Raw genomic sequence first — 24,189 nt, forward strand, 5'->3', positions numbered from 1 at the left:
ATAGTTTAGATAACCTAAGTTTTGAAAACATATTAATCTAATACTTGTAAAAATTATGCAACCCGATACTGGTAACAAAACAGTTCTAAAATAAATACTGAGGCGGACACCGGACAAATGCTGAAAACAGAGATTGAAATTCTGGCACTAAAACAGATACTTACATAACTTGAATCCCAAAACTTATATTGAACAGATAACAGATACTGAACATAATCAGATGCATATTAACATATCAACATATCATAACAGAGACAGACATACGTGACAACATATAACAGTAAAACAAGTCACGTAATATAGAAGCACCCACGAGCCTAAATTGAGGCATACATGGCTATAGTCCATGCGCCGGGACAGTGCGTTTAGGCGTACACACAATATTCCATCTCAACAGGAGTCAGGAGTCAGGAGTCAGAGCTAAGATCGATCTATTCGCCTCTAGGGGCTAGTGCTACACAAGCATAAAATAGAGACGCCGTGAACTCTAGTTACGCACCGTCACGATGAGTTCCATGTCGTTGACGCCCCAACGACATGTCTAAACATATAATCGCTCGGGTAACAGAGTACAAAGCGTATCAGAAATAAAAGTATCTTGACATAAGTCTAAAGGGAACATGCAATAATGAGCACAAGGTCTAAGGTGTATTGCATGCTACAATATATACTAGTCTTATAACAATACGAAACAGAGACAAGTAACGAAAACATCCGTACTACAAAGTAACGGACTTGAATAAATATACTATGATGAAAAGAAAACAGAATCTGTACCTTATTAGCAAGCAAAGCAAAACTAAAACAAGTCGTCTTCAACGAGTAAGAACACCTACATCCCGTATCCTCGAGATTAGTTTATTATGATTTAATAAATGGTCTTTCTTAAGTTTCCCGGCGATCGCGAACTAAACTTACTCGTAATAACATATCAAGGTGTACTTCCAGTTAACACTCACAATAATAGTTAATTTATTCTCCAAAAATGTAAGTTATATATATATAGGTAGAGGATCCTGTAAAAAGTGCTCAAAGTGTGAGAAGTGTAAGAAGTGTATTATAACACTATATATAATACTATATAACACCATATAAACACCGTATAACAATATGTAACAACATATAATACCATATAACACTATGTTACACTATATATCATTATATAACAAATATAACACTATACATCTATCATAGACATGTTATCAGACAACCTATAGTGTTATATTTGTTATATAATGATATATAGTGTTACAAAGTGTTATATGGTATTATATGGTGTTACATATTGTTATACGGTGTTTATATGGTGTTATATAGTATTATATATAGTGTTATAATACACTTCTTACACTTCTCACACTTTAGACCCTTTTTACACTATCCTTACCCTATATATATATATATATATATATAATAACATGATGGATATCTTAATTATATTGTTTAAAGAAAACACGTTACGTATACATAATATCATAAAATACATGCACATTAGATACATATACACATGATATAAACACACACCATGCAAACATTAATTAAAACTCTCACAAATCTTCAGTCACTCACAATATGCACCCCATAATTTCCTTTTACCACTCTTGATTTATTTAATCAGACGTTATGTTTTCTCAATACAATGCACGTACAGACACACATGCAAATAATACATATATTGTAACATGCCATGCACACATTAATACCACACATACTAATCATGTACAAAGGTCGATACACTCGCATATCTCTTTTAACACACATACAGAACTAGAATCAGATTTCGGAACCCTCTCTTAATACATAACTCGCCGGTAAACAACCTACACAAACCCCAAACCCTCGATCGCTGGAAATAACCCACCCTTCATCCAAAAAGAAAGTCTTTAGCTAAAACATATTAACAAGGGTGATTTGTTTGACTACCTCTTAGATCGAAACAACGAGCGCCACAGTGCCGGAAGGCGTATGTAGTTACAGTGGACCGTACGACGGTTCAAAGCGGTGGCGTTGGTGTGTGTGGGATGGCTGAAGACGACGACGTGCGGTCTAGGTAGTTTCACGAGGGCGAGTAACTGTGGTGGCACAACTGATTCGCGGCGGCCGATGATGGTGCTACGGGTTGTGCGGCAATATAGTGCAGACGGAACAAAGGTGATATAATGGTGTGTGTCTGTGGCGGTTCACAGCTGCCGGAGAGTTATGTTGCTGAGGCAGTCGTGCGGAACAGTGGATCAAAATTATAAGTGATTTTTAAGGTTTAACATGGACTATTTTATCATATCACATCCCAATACTTCGCACGTTAGTTTGAGATCTGGCATGTTTTGAAATTATAAGAATGGCCAAAGAGATAAAGGAACACTTTGCCGCAATTCAGATGAATTTGAAATATGCTTTATTTTATTAAATGTATATCCTACTTACTTTTCTTTCCTTCATTTACGTAACAAAGAGAAATCAACAAAAACAAAAAAAAATATACTTGCATATATCTAACATAGACATAATAATAACTGACAACTTAACCATTTTTATCCAATATTAGTATTACTATTACTATTATAAATAGATTAATGTATATACTTATTGTTATTATTATTTTTTTTTTGTACATTACACAAGGTGTTAAACAATTTTCACAGAAGGTGTTTATTTCTCACATTGTTAACTATTTCAATATTTTAAGTATCTTCTATCTTCAATTGAGATTATTGATTCAGAGTTCTTTTTAAACGAACAAAGTAAGTTCTCCTGATATTAAAACAACCATTCAAAATGAGCTCAAATCATTGGGATTGGAGTGATAACTCAAATACACCACAAGATCCTTCACAATGAGTCAAAGGATTAATGCCCAAACAAGAAATTACCGCATATCAATGGGCATGTGTCGCAAATCAAAATCATAGCATTCAAAATCTTCTCTTAAACGAGAGTGAAACGGGAAGCAACAATCGTCCACCCAAGCTAAATCGCATGAACGATTATTAAACATGGAAAGGTCATTTTCATACGTATATTCTAGGGCAAAATACTGAATTGTAGATGTGCTTTACTACACCGTACAATGTAGCTCTCGAAGAAGCAGGTTCCAATCTAGTTACTTTGGCGGGAATGAGCGATAATGATAAGAAGGCTTATGATCTTGAGAAGAAAGCCTTTGCTATCCTTACGCAAGCACTTCATAAGGATATTTATCATCAATTCGTGTATTGTACAAGTACAAAGAATTTCTGGGACGTCTTGGAAGCTAGGGGAGAAGGAAATGCCGCAACGAGAAAGATTCGTCATGACTTGTTGAATAAGGAATTTGGAGGATTTTTATTCATCGAAAATGAAACATTGTATGACATGGCTACTCGATACTATCATTTGCTTAGTGAGATGCACTCATACAAGGTTACTGCTACACAACAAGAAATGGTCATGCGTTTTGTTGAAGCTTTACCACCCAACTGGAGTCAATTCATTGACTTGCTAAAGCACACCGGTGTTTTAGATACGCTTAGTATTTATGAATTCGTTCAGAAGAAGCTTGAAAACAAGGATGAAGAAGAAATTTGAAAAGCAAAACGAATTCCAGTTCCCCAGAACCCCGAAATATACTTTGGAGGTATTAACACCGGAGTTAGTACCAATCAGCAACCGAAGCTTCAAACCGCGTTTGTGTCAAATACAACCCTTATGGACAACCGTTTGACTCACAAGCCTATCAACCACCACCCAAGCTAGCTCAATCTTTTGGTCCTCTCACAGACCCTTATGGGCGACCATTCGATCCGAAAGCCTATCTTCCTTTTTCACAAGTTGCTCCTCAACAAACCTAACAACAACCATCTTCATTTGATCCTAAAGCCTATTTTCCCTTCACACAAGCTGCTCCACAACAAACCCAACCTTCTCAACCAGGTTCTCAACAAGCCTTTTATGGTAACAACAACTCACAACAATCAAACCCCAACACCGTCAGATTTGATACCTCAAATTCCACCAAAGTCAGTGTGGAAGGTGCTCGGGAACATATAGAACTTTTAAACACAATGGTGAGTGCTTATTGTGGATTAGTCGCCGGTCAAATTGGGAACATTAATTTGACAGATGAAGACACAAATAGACAGGGAGGAAATGGAACGGATGGATATTAAATGGGCGTTTACAAGTGCGGTGAGAAGAGCTAAGGACTACATGAGAAGAACGGGTAAAACAGGCTTGGAGAGTAAAAGGGATACCAAATATGGTTTTGATAAGGATGCAGTTACATGCTTCAATTGTGGTGAGAAAGGTCACTTCAAGCGGGAATGCACTCGACCCACCAGACAAGGAAATCAAAATCCTTTCCGAAACCAATCAAGCTCATCCAATGCCAATCAAGCGAACAATGAAAAGAGCATTGTAGCAGTTAACAACCCGGGTAACTCAAACCAGTCGGGGCCTTCCAATTCAAACAGGGCCTTAGTAGTTCATGCAGATGAAGGATGTGACTGGTCAGTCCAACTGGGAAATCAGGGAACCGAAGGAAATGGAGGAACTGCTTGTTATGCTAAGATCATCAAATATATCAAACATGTTCACAGTGAGGAGTTTTCTGAGGATGATGAAAGTTCTGAAGACAATCGTTTGACTCACAAGCCTATCAACCACCACCCAAGCTAGCTTAATCTTTTGGTCCTCTCACAGACCCTTATGGGCGACCATTCGATCTGAAAGCATATCTTCCTTTTTCACAAGCTGCTCCTCAACAAACCCAACAACAACCATCTTCATTTGATCCTAAAGCCTATTTTCCCTTCACACAAGCTGCTCCACAACAAACCCAACCTTCTCAACCAGGTTCTCAACAAGCCTTTTTTGGTAACAACAACTCTCAACAATCAAACCCCAACACCGTTAGATTTGATACCTCAAATTTCACCAAAGTCAGTGTGGAAGGTGCTCGGGAACATACAACTTTTAAACACAATGGTGAGTGCTATTGTGGATTAGTCGTCGGTCAAATTGGGAACATTAATTTGACAGATGAAGACTATCAACAAATAGACAGGGAGGAAATGGAACGGATAGATATTAAATGGGCGTTTACAAGTGCGGTGAGAAGAGCTAAGGACTACATGAGAAGAACGGGTAGAACAAGCTTGGAGAGTAAAATGGATACCAAATATGGATTTGAATTTTGATAAGGATGCAGTTACATGCTTCAATTGTGGTGAGAAAGGTCACTTCAAGCAGGAATGCACTCTACCTAGCAGACAAGGAAATCAAAATCCTTTCCGAAACTAGTCAAGCTCATCCAATGCCAATCAAGCGAACAATGAAAGGAGCATTGTAGCCGTTAACAAGCCGGGTAACTCAAACCAGTCGGGGCCTTCCAATTCAAACAGGGCCTTAGTAGTTCATTCAGATGAAGGATGTGACTGGTCAGTCCAACTGGGAAATCATGGAACTGAAGGAAATGGAGGAACTGCTTGTTATGCTAAGATCATCAAGTATATCAAACATGTTCACAGTGAGGAGTTTTCTGAGGATGATGACAGTTCTGGGTATAGCGGTAGTTCGGATGAGGAAAGCTCAAATGTGGGTGGTTATGGTTCAGATTCGGATGTAAAGGAAAATCTTTATGTTGAGGTTGACAGTCTGTTAAAAGAAACTGAGGATCTAAAAGAAGCTGAGGAGCTTAAAAGTCAAAAATCTGTGCTGATAAGGATAGCTGAAGTTGCATCCAAGGAAATGGAAAAATTCTTCACCGAGGATCGATCTTTTTCTTATCAAACAGCCTTTATGGTGAATGTTGCAGCTTCGACTAATAAGGTACACACTGAAACTCCTAGTGTATGCAATGATTGTGTAGAATTGAAACGTAAGCTTGAAGTAGTTACTAGTCACACTCAGGGGTTGGTAGTTGACCTTTCGAAATGCAAGGAGGCAAATATGGCTCTAACTCATAATGAAAAGGAATTCAAATCTGTAATTGAAACGCTTAAGAAAAGTGTATCTGAATTAACAAAAACAGTTTTGAACAAGCAAGCGGGTATTAATAACTATATTAATATCATTGAAGAGTTAAAGAAGGAGTTAGCCATTGCCAAATGCGAGCATGATGCGATCAAGCTCAAATTGGAGAGTTATTCTAACTCCCGATATGTGCTTGATCATATCATCGAGGTTCAAAAGCTGAAAGGAGATGCTAAGTGCATTGGGTATAAATCGTGTCCACCTCCGTTGAGACACAATTATACCAAGTTGCCTGATGAGGAGGAAATGCCACAGTTTGAACCATTTGTACCTGTTAATCCTGAAGAATTTGTAGTAGGATTAGGGTTCAAACTGGATGTTTCATCAAAGGAATCTGAAAAGACAGAAAATGTGTCTTGTGTTGCGGAACAAAGTCCTCTAATAATTGAGGATTATGTTTCATCAGATGATGAATCAGATGAATCAGATGCGAGTGATCAAGATCAATCTCTTGATAAGAAGAAAGGAGTAGAAATTCCAGTTGCGAATCATATCTTATGTGATCCTCCTACTCCACTTGCCCCTGTTGCGCAATCGGTTGCAAAACAAGAGATTGACTCGATCAAATTTGTGAAGGAATCTGTGTCTACGTTTAAGGGCGATAATGTGTTGTATACTTTGATTGGTGATGATAAAATTCACTCAAACAAGGATTTCCCAATTAAAAATGTTAATCTATCCATGATTGATAGAGTTATGGAAGATTCTAATAGTAAGTTTTTGGGTAAGGTGATCCCGAGAGTTACAGTAACTCAGTGTGATCCTATTCCAAAATCTGAAGTTAGAAAACAATACGGGAATAAAAAATTACCAACCAAGGAACAACCAATCGCCCCTAAAGGTAAACAACAGGAAAAACGAGCTCAAACAACAAGTGGAGGTTAATAAGCTAAAGGAAACCGTGAGCAAACAACAGGCTGAAATCATAAAACTTCGTGCTGAAAATGAACGTCTGAAAGCTGCCGATGATGAACGGGCTAGACAGATGGTACAGTTACAAGCTGCCGATGATGAATGAGCAAGGCAGTTCTTGCAGATGCGAGCTGCTAACAACACTCGTGGTATTGAGCTGAACCGAGTGAAAGAACAAAGTACTGATGTGAAGCAGTCTGCTGATCGACTGGCTGAAAGACATGACTTTATAAAGAGTTGGTATGATACCAGGAACACCACATTGGTGGATGGCTTCAAGTCTATCAAGGATGCCTACGAAATAAGCAGAAAAAGGGTAAACATTATGTGGTCTGATCGATGCAAAGCACAAGAAGTTCAGCAAAAGCGTGATCACGATAGCGAAGATCAAGGCAATCCTGATGCGTCAGCCTCTTCTGAGCCACATGGGGCATCTGCTTCAACTCAGATCATCGTGTATCAGCCTTAGCAGACTGAAACAGTTCAAGGCACATCAGGTGGTTCAAAGGATGATGTTGCACAACTGGAAAGCTGTATTGCTTTGCAAGAATGTCCTCCGAAAAGTTCAACGGCTAGTGCAAATGTAGCGTCAAGCTCAGCTGATGTTGACTTGCAAGCATGCCCTACTGTTAATAGAGAAGACCTAGAAGACGAGGAATTTATCTCTGATATAACAGATGAACAGATTCTGAGGTTAACAGATATGAAGGTAGTCGATGATACTTCAATTGACGAGACTCCAAGTGAACCCGATGCAACAAACTTGGATGGTCTTGATGAAATAGTGTTCGAAGGCGATGTCGAGAAGTCAAAGTATGTTAGAGAAGACGGTACTGAGTTCAATCCGTATGATGAAGACTGGCTGAAAGATAATGTGGATGAAATCAACGAAAGATTGAAGAATCGTGATTCATCTAACGTTCCAGCTGATTCATTCGAGTAATGAAGAAATAACTTTCTTTCAAAGACTGCGAAACCAGCTCCCCCTGTCACTTAAGTCGATTACATGAAGTGTGAAAAGTATCGTCCTCTGGGAAGAATACTTAGCTGGATGTTTGTTAAAGAACTGCATTGTGTTGCTGTGAAGCGAGTACATGGGATTCAGTATTTCAAATCACTTCTATGTATTCTTACTTTACCATTCTACGATGCAGCAGCGTTAGCACGACTGGAGCTGATTAACCGATCAAACTTTGAAGGTGCTAAGCTGTTTGCTGGGAAATTGAGGATGGAACGACGAAAGGGTTGGAAGGATGAGTTATACAAGCCACAGTTCCCGATGTATGAGCAGATAAAGTTCAGGTTGGATCCAGCAACAAACACGGCTCGATACAGGCTCGTGTACAAGCCGGTGAAGGTTTTGGTTAGGATTCCGTTAATGACAATGGAACAAGACATACTCGAGAACATGGCTATTTGGTGTTGTGATTCAGACAGGCACGAGGCAGTTATCGTCTTCAGAAACGACAAGGAAAACTTCCGTATTCGTGACCCGATATGGATTGTTAACATGTCGGCAGCCGATATCGACAGGTTATTTCATCACGACATATTTTACGAAGATAAGGATGCAAGTCAGGCTCTACGCTTTCAACGTGTCGCCTATTACTGTTATTATCAGGGAATTCACGCGGGAAGCTCATGGTCGGAAACGGCTCATTAAGACAGAAGACCGAAGACCAAGCAACAGCCAAGGGGAGTTTGTTGATGCACTTTTTGTGTCTGTTGCTTGTTCTTATTTTGTTTACGTTGTAATATAATGAACGGTCTTTTGATGTTATCGAGTCTGTATGTTTGGTCGAGTCGACCAAGTCAATATATCCTCCTATCTTGACTTGGTACGACAATTATGTTGTTTTGATATGTAATGCAACTACTGTATGCAGTCTGCATTCTGTTTGGCTTTCTTTTATGTTACTGCACATTAATCTGTTAAGTTGTTTTGCTGTTTGCAGCCCTCCACGAAGAACCATTCTTCGTGGATATTGGTCATCACAAAGAACCTTCTTCGTGAACTGTTTGGTTCTTCGTGGACATGATCAACGAAGAACTACTTCTTCGTGGGCTTATGGTTCTTCGTAGTTCCAGTAACATTCTTCGTGATGTTACTGAGCTGGGACCTATATATAACAGCTTAGTTGATGCAGAACAGGTTAAGAGAGCTGGTGAGTCTGTAAGAACACTGTGTGTATGTGTGTGTGTATGTTCACTTCCATTTAATCAAGATTAGTGAATCTTTGGTTACGTGTGTGTTCTTTACTTTGCTTTGGTTGCATATCTACAAGGATTCCGCACTTGTATTTGTGTTGTTACAACAAGAAAGTAGGTTTCTTGATCCTCCAAGTGGACCTACACTTTTGGTTAGTACCGGTTCAGTTGTTACAATACCAGTACGATATCGGTACTCTGTATGGCAAACAAAAACGAAAGAGATACCCCCAAGAATATATCGAGATGTGATTTATATCAATAAAAAATCATAAAAATGAATATCAGTATGGCTACCGTTGTTTAGCCTGTATCGGTTTGTCATGGTATCATTACTGTACTGTCAGTCGTTATAGCTTCTATAACACCACATCAATACAACCACAAAATAAATATGAGACTAGTACCAATGTTGTTTGTACATTATCAGTTCGTTATTCACGACAAAGAAGAAACAAAATTAACTATATTTCATCTGTATGAAATATATATTATATTACAAACATATCAATTTTTTAGAAGGTGCTAAGAATTTTTATAACAAAAGAAAAAAAATAAATTCCAAATAAATATATTAAAAAGAAAACCTTGAAATCAATAAATAATAATGAATACCACTTTCTTTGTAAATTAAAAAAAGGATTTCTTTCGAAAGAAAGACAACAATAGAGCCCATCCACATACATAATTCAAAAATCAATCTTTATAAACCAGTTAAAGAAAATATAATATAGTTGGAAAGAAAAGATATTGGTTAATATTATTTTATAGAGAAAGTTTTAAATATATATGGGTTTTATTATCCGAAGGTACGCAACAACCAAATTGCGCCGTGTGAAATTCCATATTTTCAGAGGGAGGCGTAAATTAGGCAAATCAGATAAAGTGTAATAACATGCGTTTTTATAACGATAACATGTGATTATGAAAACATAACATGCGTCCTTGAAATCAAAACATGCGTTTCTAAAAACATAACATGCGTTATTAAACATAACATGTGTTTCTGAAAACATAACACGCATTATTAAACATAACATGTGATATGAAAATATAACATGCGTTCTTCAACCATAACTTGTGTTTTTTAGTTATGTGCAGTTATACATCACATATGTTTCTGAAATCATAACATGCGTTTTTAAAACAAGTGCATAGATCCTCTTCAACATCTGTCACACTGTAACTCATAGATTATTACTCTGTGGATCTTCGCAATTGCAATCACAAACAGATTATTTAGATCGTTCTTGTGAATCATTTGATTAATCGATTAGAGGTTATGCATCTAACGATCAAATTGGTTGATTAATTTGTCTATTTTTTCAATCGTAAAGATTCGATTGAATAGTAATGTAACGCCCCAAAACCTGAAATTTTGAATTCACTAGTATGTTTTAGTGTGTTATGGCATAAAATAAAATAACTAAGTTAATTAACTTAGTGAGAAAACAAGTTAAATAGTGGGAATAAAGTTTGTGACAAATATGATCAAATGGCAAACTTGAGGGGCTGAAATTGGGAGTTTGAAACAGGTTTTTGTTAGAAAATTAAAACCTTGGGATAGTGTAGTATGTGTGTGTCATATATGGAGAGAAAGAGAGAAGAAATACTCTCAAGAACAAGTATGCAATTCAGCCTAAATCAAGGTTAAAATCGAATGCTAAAGATTGCATGAATGAAGACCATTTTGCCCTAATAAATATATGGTAAGTTGTAGATTTTCATTTGGTGATGTTATGATTACATGGTAGTGTAAATCCTTGTATGAATCTTTGAAATTGAGTGTGAATATGGTTGAACTTGTGTTAGATTCACTACATTAAACTTATCCCATGAATAATTTGATGTGAATTGATGAGTTATGTGAAAACCCATCTATAGGGTGGGAGTGGCGACATGGGTATACTAACTATGTCCAAGTCTTATTGAACACATGATGTATTAGGTGGTATTTAGTTGATTTTTTATGGAATGAATGATTGTGATATGCGGAAATACTTGTTTGTTGGTTGAATATGATGAAAGGAAGTATGAATTCGAAAGATTATAGACGAATGGCTTGCGCATAGGGTTGAATTTGTGTCCGCACGGCAAGTGTTCGATGAAATGTCAAGGATAGATTATTATGTGAAATTGACAAATTGTATGCAAGAACTTACCTAAATGAATTAAATGTGAGAATTGGTGTAATTGTTAGTAACCTTACATGAGGAAGGTGTATTGATTGAATCCATATGGGTAATCTTGTTGATTTCATGATTTAGTAAAATTGTGCATTAGTAGCTTGTACTATATGCTTCAATGGTATGATGCACACCATGTGTTTTAATTAATCTCTTAATTAGGATTAAGAAGCGAATTTGTGTTAATTTTAGAACATATGAACTTACTAGCAAGTAATGAAATTAGAATTATGTTCTTTCTCATCAATCAATTTGACACATAATAGCATGACTACAAAACTCATCAGAATTTTTGTATCTTCTTTCGAAGGTCCATCCTCATCCCTTTGTTCCAAACACTCTGGCATCAAAGTTGTTTAAATAATCTCTGAACATGGGTTCTAAGATATTTTTGAAGGCATTATGGAGCTCCCATGCTGGCACCAATGAGGTGGCCGGTGGCTTTTGAGTGAGAGTGTTAAGTATTTAGGCAAGCTCCTTTTGTGAGGAGGCCAACTTATGGGTATATTCTGGTTTAAGCTGGAATTTAGCTTGGGGCATTTTGGTGACCAACTCCTTGAGTTCAGAAACCGCAACACCCAGCTGTTTCTTCAATTCTTGAAACTGTTGGTTTTGGGCATCATCCAAAATCCAAATAAATGGACTCATCTACTCTCCCATCAGAGGTGGTTATATTAGTAGGTGATTGTGGCTTTTCAGACACAAAATCACTCCCTGATACCCATTTTTCTTGGTAATGGGACTTCCAGCAGTTTCTCTTTCCAATACCTTAGAGGCATGGATGAGATCTGTTGATGTTGCCTCTAAGGTGGTCTTAAGTATGTTTCCACTTTCTTCTTGAAAACCAGTGGGTTTAGCAAGAATAGTGGAAGCCGCCACTACAACCTCCTCATCAGGATTTAAATTCCTGAGATGGATAAGCCTCTTCCTCATATGGGTGGTGAGACCTAGATTCCATGTGTACCAGTGCTTCATTATGTGGCTACATTTCTGTAATTTGTGGTTGAGATGTGCCCTTTTCTTGGTACACAGTTGTTAGATCTAAGAGTGTCTATAATGTGTGTGTTTCTGATAAAACAGTTGAACAAATTAGAAATTCAACTAAACAGTTATAAACAAACACATCAATCTAACATAACTGGATTTGGAAATAATTGCAAAATGATTTTATATTGAATTCATCAAAATGTAATACAATCACAAGGTACAGATTATTCCCCCTCACCAGGTGCACCTTCTCTCACTTAGTGCTTATGCATAAAGGCTCTAAGTGTTAGTAAAACTATCGGATAGTTATATATTGTTAAATTGAATCACTGCTTCTAAAGAGAGATAGTAAGAACTGCTAGATTTCACAAAACTGCTGGCTGAGAACCAACACTTCTAGAAATCCAAAACTTCTTGTCTTTGACTTGTTGACTTGATCTTCTAGTCTTCAGTCTCTACTTTAGTTGACTTGACCGTTGAGTTGTTGACCAGCACTTTGCAATCTAACACTCGTTCTTCTATTCTTTATACTTTGAAGGTAGTAGGTGTGTAATAGTAGTTTGGGCAGCTGTTTTGGGAAGCCTTCAAGGGAGGAAACTTCAGATCTTGTGATTGTATCTTAACTTATTCTATCTGGTAGAGGAGATGGTTCTCTTGGGTTTTGACTTTCATCATCAACAGATCTTATACAACCCAACAAGGACTAAATTACGTGCTTGATAAAATGGGAAACAAAATTCAAAAAAAAAAATATGCCTTCACTTCTCATATTAAGCTCAATTTGTGTGTTAACACTCATTTATACCGGATCCCCGCTCCATTTAATAATACAAAATATTTTAATTAGAAAAAAACCTAAAAGAAAAAAAAAACTAAATGCAACTTATATTTTATAACTTGAAAAGTAAAAGTTATTTAAGAGTATAATACCATAAGTTGTTGAGATATTCATTTTGTAAGCCTTCTCTTCTGAAACAATTTATAACTTGAAAAGTAAATGTTATTTAACATATAATACCATAAGTTGTTAAGATATCCATTTTGTGGCCATGTGAGTTGTAAGCCTTTTGAAACAAGTTATAGACCATTAATTGCTAGAATGTTCCCATGTAATGAATTGTGATGTTCATTCATATTGTTAATCATCAACATTTACATATATTTTATTGGCTTTTTTAAATACAACAAGTTATATGTTCTCTATATTTATTAGTAAACATAAAGAAAAGAATACTAGATGAACAAAAATGTTTTTTACTTTCGTAAGATCGTTTTTAGGTTCACCAAAAATCTTACGTAAATTCTGGATCGAGTCATGACATGTCATGTGTGTGTGCACCGCATATATGTGTCTATTTAAAATCTAAACGATTGAGTTACTTGTCATTATGTACTTGTTACAATATTAATCATTGTGTTTGTTAAAATGTAAAAGTATATAGTAAAGTAGGACAATTTACATATTTGAAATTTCAATTAAACAATTTTGAAGATAAACTTGCACCATAAAACAAGTAATTATTATATATAGTTTCTTGCATTCTACAAGTAAGATGCTAAGTTTGTAACAAAACCAAAAAAATATCAATAAGAGATCACCCACGTACTCACCGTTGGTTATTTATTTAAGATATAGTTGTAAATTTGTTTGACTTTATTACATGATTAAGAAACCCAAGAGTTTGGAAAAACATTTCCATTTTACTTGCACTCAATCACTAACATAACCAATAAAATAAATATTTTTAATGGTAACATTCACCAATTTCTCCTATAAAAATCACCACTAATCCACTGAAAAAATCACAATTAGACCATAAACATATACTTCAACACAGTTTCAATTCACCATGAAGGGTTCTTTCAAAGTATCAATGTTGTTAGTGATCACAATTGTGTCACTACTTATGTTGTCCGTACCATCCTCAGATGCTGCAATTTCTTGTAGTGCAGTCATCCAGGATGTAGCGCCTTGTGTGACTTACCTCAGAAGTGGGAGTGGGTTGCCCCCGGCCGCTTGTTGTACGGGTGCTAAAGCTCTCGCGGCTGCTGCGAAGGCCACTGCTGATAAACAAGCTGCTTGTGCTTGCCTCAAGTCGGCTTCGGGAAGCATAAACCCAAATCCTGGGCTAGCTAAATCACTTCCTGGAAATTGTGGGATCAGTTTGGGTTTCACCATCTCAGCTAACGTTGATTGCACCAAGTAAATTACTAATTAATTTCCTTTTGTAGATATAGAGACCGAAGAATTAGCACAGTTATTGGTTACACAGATGCAAATCGATGCATCCGTATATGACCATCTGTGATCATTAAAGTCTTTTAACATACGATTTTTTACAAAAGTTTACATGTGTCATACCAACGAACTCCACTGTACTACGAAAAATCTTGGCAATTGCGACCGAAAAAATGTCACAAATATTGCGACTAAAGAGTGTTTATAAATTTAGCAACAGAAAAAAATGGTCGCAAAGTATTGCTGATGTGCCACCAAAATCACATGGGTCATAAAATTAGCTACCTGTCTTAGTTACGTCCCAAAATGCAATTACCATGCAGGTTTTTTTGCCAGCATATTTTCGGTTACATAACGCCATAATACCGGATTTTTTATCAATGTATATAATCTTTTTATCAAAGAATTTATGGGTCATCTTAAATAAAAATCATTAGTATTTTTACTAGTCAACAATGTTTGGGCCCAATACATAATACACATGCTATATAAAGATTTTTAAATATTTGGAGGCCTTATTTTTTTTTATAGGCCCTAGGCCATTGCCTAAATTTAGAAACCTCTAGGTACGGCCCTGAGTCAACATAGAAAAAGAAAAAAAAAAGTAACAGCTGAATTTTCACATAGTTTTCAATTAAATATCAAAAAGAAACTATTCAACCAGATTGCTTTACCCTTGAAATTATAGTAATTACATTGTTTTTGCCATATTTTGATCAAATTATTTGTCTTTATTCATCAATGAAATTTGAGATGCATAATTAACAATTTCTTGGCACGGTTGTAACAAAATGGCATAATTTATTTGATGCAAATTCGATGATTAACAAGTTATGAGTGTTTAACTTTTTTTTTTATATTTGCAGAATCACTTGAATTCTTGAAGCTAATGGATGGGGATTCCTCTATTATGCATGGAGGAAGAGTTGGTAATTGCGTCTTGTGTTTTGAGTTACTAATGCATTAATAGTTGATGTTGTTTATGTTGGGTTTTCTTATAATAAGTGTTGTTTGCATACTCATTTGGGGTTAGCATGCAATGAGCGATTTGTACGTGTGCTACATAATGTTGTGTAATATTAATGTTTTCGTTTTAATTTTTATTATATCGATATTCAAACCTCGTTAAAAACTAATGGTGTAAAAAACTAACATATACAATAGATACACACAAAATATTGGAGTTTCCAGATTTATGACTAACGTTAACAAATGAATTAGTGTCTATATGATCAACTATGTTAGTCTTGTTGAACTTCGATTGTGTTGAATAAACAAAATCGGATAATCAACTATTAAAGAGAACATTGAGAACAATTACAAATGAAGCATGATCTAATATAAGTTCAAAGACCTAACTATAATAAAGATAGTTACAATAAATTTAATCTATGTAACAAACAAATGATAACTATATATTATTATCTATGCATGCATTCTATCTAGTAGCTTGAAAACCAACGTGTTTTATCATCACCTTCTATTAACACATCACATTTATAATTATTCTAGACCCTACTTGTATTTAGTTGTTTCATTATTGATTGTCTTTGTGTCTTCTATATATTGTACATTCCACCCAAGAGGTGGATCATTGATTTGATTCATATGGTATCAAGCAAAAAGACCTCCCTTAATATCCTCCTATCCATTCGTCTCTTCCTCCTTTCCTTTTTGGTTCTCTCCTTTCTTCCCTCCACCTCCATGACTTCTTCCTCCATCACCGATCTTATTCCAATTCCTTCTCACACCTTCTCTCAGTTAAATTGTTAAAGTATGTTCCTCCAATTATTTTGCATGGGTATATAAAATGGGTCCAATTTTGAAATCCTAAAGCCTAATCTCTCATGTTGATTGAACCACATTGGCACCCGCCCCTACTATTGTAAGTGCTGTACCCGGTGACTAAAGATATCAGTGTTAGACAGAACTGACAGCAACATTTAAGGGGAAGTTTGTAAGTGAAGTTCCTGTCGGGTAACTGTCTCTTTATCACTTCTGGTCAACCAAAGCAGAAGTCCAAGTCAAAGTCAACGATAATAAAGATTATAAGGAGTTCCGGATTAGCAGAAGTTCCGGTTTATTAAGCGTTTCGGACTACTTCTATTGTTCCGGGTTATCTGGTATTTCGGGTTAATGTTCCAGATTACTTTGTCACACCCCCAAATTACCACTTGCGGGTTTTACCGCAAGGCGTGTGACATACCACAATGCAGCGACTAATCATGTCGAACTAATAGTAAACAATATTAAACACAACCATCATGTCCAACATGAATAGTGTATTCCAAAATAAACGTTTCAGACAAAAGTATGTATTCAACGGAAGCAAAAGTAACTGTTTCAAACAACCAAAACCATATTGTTTTAAAATGCTTAATATTAAATGTTCATATCAAATAGCACGCCCCATGACACGTCAAGCTCCTCAGGTTGCAAATTCCTATGCATTGATATAGCTAACGACCTGCAAAGCTGATCGGTGCACTTTATGTACACTCTATTGAACATTAATTATGTTATAAATGCATCGATATTGTTAGGAAATATATTGTTTTGGTCGGTCTTTTTATTTTGTACGTGATTAAGAATACGAGCTAAAACGATCAAATTAATGATTAAACATGCTTAGAGAATTATCATAATATAATATTACCTCTAGTAGTTTAATTATTAGTTAGATGAGAATTAGACTAAAACTTAAAAAGTGTTTGTTGACATTTGTGCAGATGATATCAACGAGAGTATGAATTAAAGCAAATGGATTATTTAGAAAAAAGAAAGGCTCATGTGATCAGTTGAGATACAAGTCTATGACAACAAAGTTATAACTACTTCAATGGGCTGTAAAGTTAGAAAGTGGGCTTCGACAAGTGGAGTTTTATTGGGTTGAATTGGTTTAAGTGGGGCTCAAGCTAATAACTGTGAAATCTTGGAGTTGGGCTGACTTTTGGTTAGAAACGTGAATGACCCAAAAGGTGGGTGAGGTTTTGGAAAAAAAATTATAAAGGGTGTCGCAAGAAGAAAAGGGGGGGGCAACTTTGAAAGGAATTTTTGGGCATACGGCAGTTTTGAGAGGAGCAGGAACGCACGGAAAGGCAGCCGCCTTCGGGCGGCTGTACACGGTTCAAGGCATGAGCATCTAGGTCGGTTTCTCTAAGTGAACGGTTCATAGGGTTTGACACTTTTCTTAGTTTTATTCATTATTGGATTTGTTTTTGACATTGACAACGTTGTTAAACAATTTGATGTGTTGGTTTCTTTGAACTATTTTTATGTGTTTTGAGTTCTTACTTTACAACTTGCTCGGTTGATGACAAAACTTTGTAGCTCGTTGGGTGACATAGAGTAGGTTGACTCACACTAGTAATAGGGTAATTGGACTGTAAAAAATCTGATGACAAAGACCTATATTTTATTACCACTTAAACTAACCGACTTTTCAGCACCATGTCTATGTGGTGTCCAATTAATGATTAAATTGAGTTTGGTGTGAACCTAGAATTTGAAACTTGGAGGACGTTACCTTTATCTTTTTGCTTGTGGCTTCTGCCCCGGATGAACGATTACTTTGTTTTTCATTAAACTTTGTCTACGGATTCTTTTTAACTGGTAAAGCTTGACCACTTGTGTTGAATTCTTGGTAAACGTTTTTTATATTTGAATTATTTGTCGTTATCAAGCGTATTGGCGATATACTTGCATCGTTAGCGGGTTGATAAATTGGTGGGTAGTTGATATGAATAAATGGATTATTAGGTTGTATGGTGAATCTTAAAAACTATCCCTAATAATTAATCAAATTAATTAATTTCGAGGCCATGTCTATGTGGTGTTATGAATCTGTAAACGGGTTTTTGTGTTAAACTTGCAATCGGGATTCTGGGTGGGAGTTGCTTTCCTTTAATATATAATAATTCTCTGGTTAAACACTAACCACATATTCCCCGTGGATACGATGCCCTACTTACGCTATCTACGTAGTTTAATTAGGTTTTTGATTGACTCTGACGACAGTCATCAAAATGGCGCCGTTGTTGGGGAATTAGTGCGCTTAGTGTTTTTCTAGTTTTCTAAAAAAAAAATTTAAAAATACAAAACAAAAAAAGTAAAAAAAAAAAACAAAAATATTGTTCTTTCTATTTTATTTTATTTATTTTTGATTAGTTCAGTATTATGCTGGGTGTGTTAGTTTTGCAGGTTTTGATCGATCTGTCCATACACAATCTCCATTTGGACGGCGATGATTTAAACATCACTTGTAGATAGCATCCCGCGTTTTTACTGAATGCGGCCGAGAAGAAAATGCTATACGGTTGCCATGGAGCATTCGCGATGATCCTTTAACCAGGGGAGTCTGTTCCAATCTTTTGTACATATATTTTTTCTTTTATCTTTGAGTCGTAGTTTCCTTCCACATTGAGGACAATGCATGAAATAAGTGTGGGGAGGGGAGACTAGTGTGTCTTAGTGTCATAGTCGTGTCAGTCAGTCGTGTCGTAAACAATAAAAAAAACAAAAGAAAAAAATTGAAAAAATCAAAAATCCACAAAAAAAAAATAGAAAATGTTTCGAGAAAGTTTTTGCAATAAATGGAAGATGATATGTATAATTAGATCGTTGGCATTTGATTATTATATATATGAGATAATAAACGGTCGGTCAATCGTCTAATTTAGGATATGTGGGTAGGCCCAGCCAGTTGATGAGTTTCTTAGGAATGATATAATATACCTTAACTTAGGAGTCTTGTGAGTTCTCACCATAGGAGCTACGAAAAAACTGAAACTATGGAAAGTATAAGGGGTACGTCATAAGTAAAAAACTTATAAGTTTTTCTGTAACGCCCTGCTCTTTTGTACTTTCAAGTTATAGAAAGTTTTGTTCGTACTTCTATTTTTGGAAACTTTATTTTCTTGTAATCGTTTCATTCCTTGTAATCATTATCAAACCGAGACTTGGATCATTAATGAAGCTTGTATTTTGTTACATTTATGTTATACGCATTCTATGGATGCTCATATGTTCGACTTCGTGAATCAATCGATGCTTAATCGTTATTCTTGGAAACTATGTGCGAAACTTGTAATTAAACAAAACTTATTCATTGAACGTATTTTGAACGAGAACGACACTTGATTTGATACTTATACGCTTGATGATACTTGATTTATACTCCTCATACCTAATCACATCTTAAACTATGCCTTTATGACAAATATGGCCCTTAAAATACCCTAAACGCATCAAACACACAACTTCAGGGGCCAAATTGTAAAAAATGAAACTTATCCGGAACCAAAAGGGCTCGCGGCCCGCGTGGACTTAGCCTGATACATTAGGCGGGCCGCCTGGTCCTCATGTCTGCAGAATAGTTGGACAGTCACGACCAGCTTCGTTTTTGGGCGGGATTTCTTGGTTTAAACCGAGTTTTAGCACTAGTTAACCCCCCAAATCAACCCTAATCACTCTCCTATAAGTACCCAATGTCCTCCAAGCACTTGGACACTTTCAACACACTCAAATCTCTCAAAACACTCTCAAGTTCCAGCAAGAATCTGCATTTTCGGACAGATTCATACTCTTGCACTAAACTTGGCATAACTTGCTCATTTCTTAACGAAATTACTTGATTCTTCTTCCTACTTGCTTGGTTAATCATGGAGTTTGATTCCTTGACTTCTCCTTGGAGAAATCAGACCTGGAATTGCTCTGAAATTGACCAAAAACTTTCTGTTTTGTTACATACTTGTTTAAACTTCATCCAACTTGTGTCTAACACATCTCACACCAATGTCCTAATGCTTACAACCCCTTTTATGGTTGGTTAAGCTTAAAAACACGGTTGAGACACTTGAATCAGAGGATTAAACCTCATAAACTTTCTGTTTTGTTAGGGTATTTAACCCACAAGTCATGTCAAGCTTAGACTTTGATGAATGAGTGATTGTGGAACAACTTGGGTTGTTCCAACATAAAATCCTCACATGATTTGATGATTTCTTTTAGTTTAGATTATTTACATACTTGTATTTACCCTAGTTCGTGACCCTCCTTGGTTGTCTTTACATCAAGTGAAGTGGTGAACATTCAAGGGGTCCCTAAATGGAAGCATGTTCTTCCTACCCCATACATGACATTCATGAATAACTCGAGGTGCCTAAACGAAGATCTTAATCTTCTACCTCCTACTTGAATTATTGAACTTAATAATATGTAGTACTTAACTTAAATATATATATACACACATTCGAACCTCTAATATTAAACTTGTGTTTATATGTTAAGGTAGTAGAATGACATCTAAGACTTAACACTCCAAGTATGATTCTAATGGGCTCACTACCCATGAAATACAATATAACCCTAGTGGTTACGTAGTGTCATATAAGAGTGTAAGTTAAAGATGATTATTTTGATATCATACTTTATGTTATGTTAGACTCCAAATTTATAATCTTCCGTTGTACGCCAAACTCACACACCTACGTTTCCTTGTGTAGAAGGACTAGGTGCTCCAACTTAATCCATCCACCAAACTCGCTCACGGGATTTCAAGTGGGAAAGCTTGCAACCACCGTGAGTATACTCGATCCCTTTTTTCCCTTTACACTTTGGGATGCAACATGTATAATTATGCAAACATCTTTAAACTAAACTAAACATACTCAATCCTTGTACAAACATGAAACTAATGTGCTTTACTTATGATTCTTGTATGCTCTATTTGAACGATTTGGAACGTATATGCTCATTAACTTTGCTAGCCCACCTTGACAATTATAGCGCTATAGGATTTACGCACCGCCCGTTAGATTTGGGGTATTGTTAAGTTAAACATTTACCATCCTGCTATCAATTGGGATTTGGTTATTTTATGCGTTGGATTCTTGGGTTTGATCATAGTGTACGCCAAAATTGCATACTAGTAATTCACATATTATGAATCATGTTGGATTTGAGCCTTTTATTCTATTATGTTATGTAAACAAACTTGTATACTCGCTCTTTGCTTTTGCATTGAACTCTATTTTAATACATGTTGCAGGTTGATTATTGAAGTATGGATGATTGATGAAACAAGTTTAGGGTGGACTAGATACACACCTAGATTTATCTATCTTTTGTTTGTTATGTTATTTGTTGAAGCAATGCTGTTATTTCCTTTTGAATTTTGTATGACATTTAGTTTTGAAATGAAATTTGAATTTAATTAAATATTGTCACATAGTGTTATGACGTCTCTAGCAATCTATACACACTTCGTCTCATCCCGATGTTTCCGCCATCGGTTGGGGTGTGACAGATTGGTATCAGAGCCATAACTATAGGGAATTAGGAAAAATTGCCATGCTTTTGCCCTAATTTATAGTTCTAGGAAGTTTGCCTCTTATTTGTTGTTTAAAACTTTTGTACTCTACCATGCATGCTTCCTAGCTATACTTCTTGTTGATTAAATTTATGCGCCTTTCCTAAGGCTAACACGAATACACTTATGCTATTTTTATACTCTTGTAACACCAACGAGAAGAATTTACCAAAATAGGCGTGAAACCCACAATTTGGTAAACGACTCTCATTCTACCTTTAATCTATTTTGCACGAAATTCCACCATTAAGCTAGGAGTGACATCCACAACCTAATGGTAATTTCCATTTCAACTCTAGTGGACCCTCGTCAAAGTGTCAAAATTTTATTTTGATCGACGAGTACCAACCACATTTAGGGTACGAAATCGTCAAGTTAGGGGTGAAACCCGCATCTCGTCGATTAAGTCCCAATCCTCGATTTTTATTCTCGCCAAAGTCCCGAATGTTTCAATCATTTGGAGATGTGTAGTAACCGGAAGGGTAAGATACCGTTAATCGCTTCTCGACGAGAGTATCTTACTTATAGGCCAAAGCACAATATCTTTAATTCGAAAGAACTTTCGACCCACTTTGGAATAGTCGACGTTTCTCTACCCGAAACAATCCAATGTTTTATTGAGCCTCTCTTTTATGTATCTCAATTTATATGTGATTTTTATACTTGAACGTTCATTCATTTCCAAATGTCGTTTTAATCATTTCGCACGTTATCGCAATCACAAACAATAATAATCCCTCGTGAACAAACTAAATTTACAATGCTTTCATTTATTCATGTTATGCTATGTGGAATTCATGACTATGCTATATGAAACACTTAAACTTTTATGCTATGTAAATCAAATTGAACCTTTTATGCTATGTAAATCAAGTTGAACCTTTTATGCTATGTGGACCTTTATACTATGTGATCAATTTCGTTTTCTTAAACAAACATTATGACCAAGTCTCACCTATTCGTTCTTTTGAATCTTAGATGTCTTCTCGTCACTCCAACGCGTCTAATAAGTCAAAGTCTCGCTCCACAAAGAAGATGATGGCTTTCATGGCCGATCAATTTGCTCACGTCGTCCCAAAGGTCATTTCCGAGATTCGAGCCTCTGAAACTCCTCACTCTTCCGTCGACTCTAAGGTTGAAACACGCAAGCCCGTCTCGTTCAACTTCAAGCACTTTTCATCATGCAATCCAAAGCCATTCACTGGTAATGATGGGGTGACCGCCATGCTCGAGTGGTTTGACAGCATAGAGGTCACATTCATCAATAGCGAGTGCCCCGATGAGCTCAAGACGCGCAGCGCGACTGGGGTATTCCAAGCCCGAGCTCTCGAGTGGTGGACGAATGAAAGAAACATCCGTTCGAACGAGCTGGCATATGCATTGACATGGGAAGAGACTAAGGCCCTGATGATGGATGAGTTTTGTCCTCCGCATGAGCAACGAAAGTTGGAGGAAGAATTTTGGGTATTAAAGCAGATTGGTGATGACAACCTAGCCTACACCACCCGTTTCAAACAACTCTGTTTCATTGTCCCTCACCTTGTCTCGACCCCTGATCGCAAGAAAAGCAAGTATATCAATGGTCTACCCCCTAGCATGCGTGATACGATCGAGGCAGCCACACTCGATAGCATCGAAGACATTTACCGTTTGGCCGCGTCCTTGAACAACAACCGTGTTCGCGATAAGCAAGCCGCAAACCCCGTTCCTTCGAAGCCAGCCCATCAAATCACCCAACAATCGAATAACAATAGGGAAAGAAGCGAAAGCAATCCAACCCCGTTTGTAACGCAATCGTGCCGCCTATTAACCCGAACCCTGTTGCTCCTGATAACACCCAAAAGTCGTACACTGGGATTCACCCCAAGTGTGCCACTTGTAACTACCATCATCCCGTCAATGCTAGGTGCCGTCGTTGTGACAATTGCAACCGTTATGGGCATACTATCAACTTTTGTCGCCATCAACAACAACAAGCACCACCAGCTCAGCAAGCTCAGCAAGCCCTACCTACTCCTCAAAACGCAAGACCCGCTAGAGCTTGGTTCAAATGTGGGGATGCTAATCATCTTCGTCCTCAATGCCCCCAATGGAATCAAGAGCAGCAACAACCTCCTCGTGGACGCGCCTTCAACCTGAACGCGAATCAAGCGCGCAACGACAATGATTCCGTTAACGGTACGTTTCTTGTTAACCATCTTTATGCTTCGATACTATTTGATACTGGTGCGGACAAAAGCTTTGTGTCCTTAGAATTCGAATCATTGTTAAATTGCACA

General features: G+C 36.7%; 2 protein-coding genes across 2 annotated transcripts; both read left to right on the top strand.

Moving 5' to 3' along the window:
• Nucleotides 1-3,045: 3,045 nt before the first annotated feature.
• On the top strand, nt 3,046-3,564 carry LOC110929317. Its single transcript, XM_022172460.1, has one exon. The coding sequence runs from the start codon at nt 3,046-3,048 to the stop codon at nt 3,562-3,564; it is 519 nt and encodes a 172-aa protein (XP_022028152.1).
• Nucleotides 3,565-14,098: 10,534 nt separating this feature from the next.
• Nucleotides 14,099-15,661, top strand: LOC110874493 (non-specific lipid-transfer protein 4.1). Its single transcript, XM_022123115.2, has 2 exons — nt 14,099-14,505; nt 15,408-15,661. The coding sequence occupies exons 1-2, from the start codon at nt 14,153-14,155 to the stop codon at nt 15,415-15,417; spliced, it is 363 nt and encodes a 120-aa protein (XP_021978807.1). The 5' UTR covers nt 14,099-14,152; the 3' UTR covers nt 15,418-15,661.
• Nucleotides 15,662-24,189: the final 8,528 nt, after the last annotated feature.

Source organism: Helianthus annuus, chromosome 1 (assembly GCF_002127325.2).
Source record: "Helianthus annuus cultivar XRQ/B chromosome 1, HanXRQr2.0-SUNRISE, whole genome shotgun sequence".
Lineage (NCBI taxonomy): Eukaryota > Viridiplantae > Streptophyta > Magnoliopsida > Asterales > Asteraceae > Helianthus > Helianthus annuus.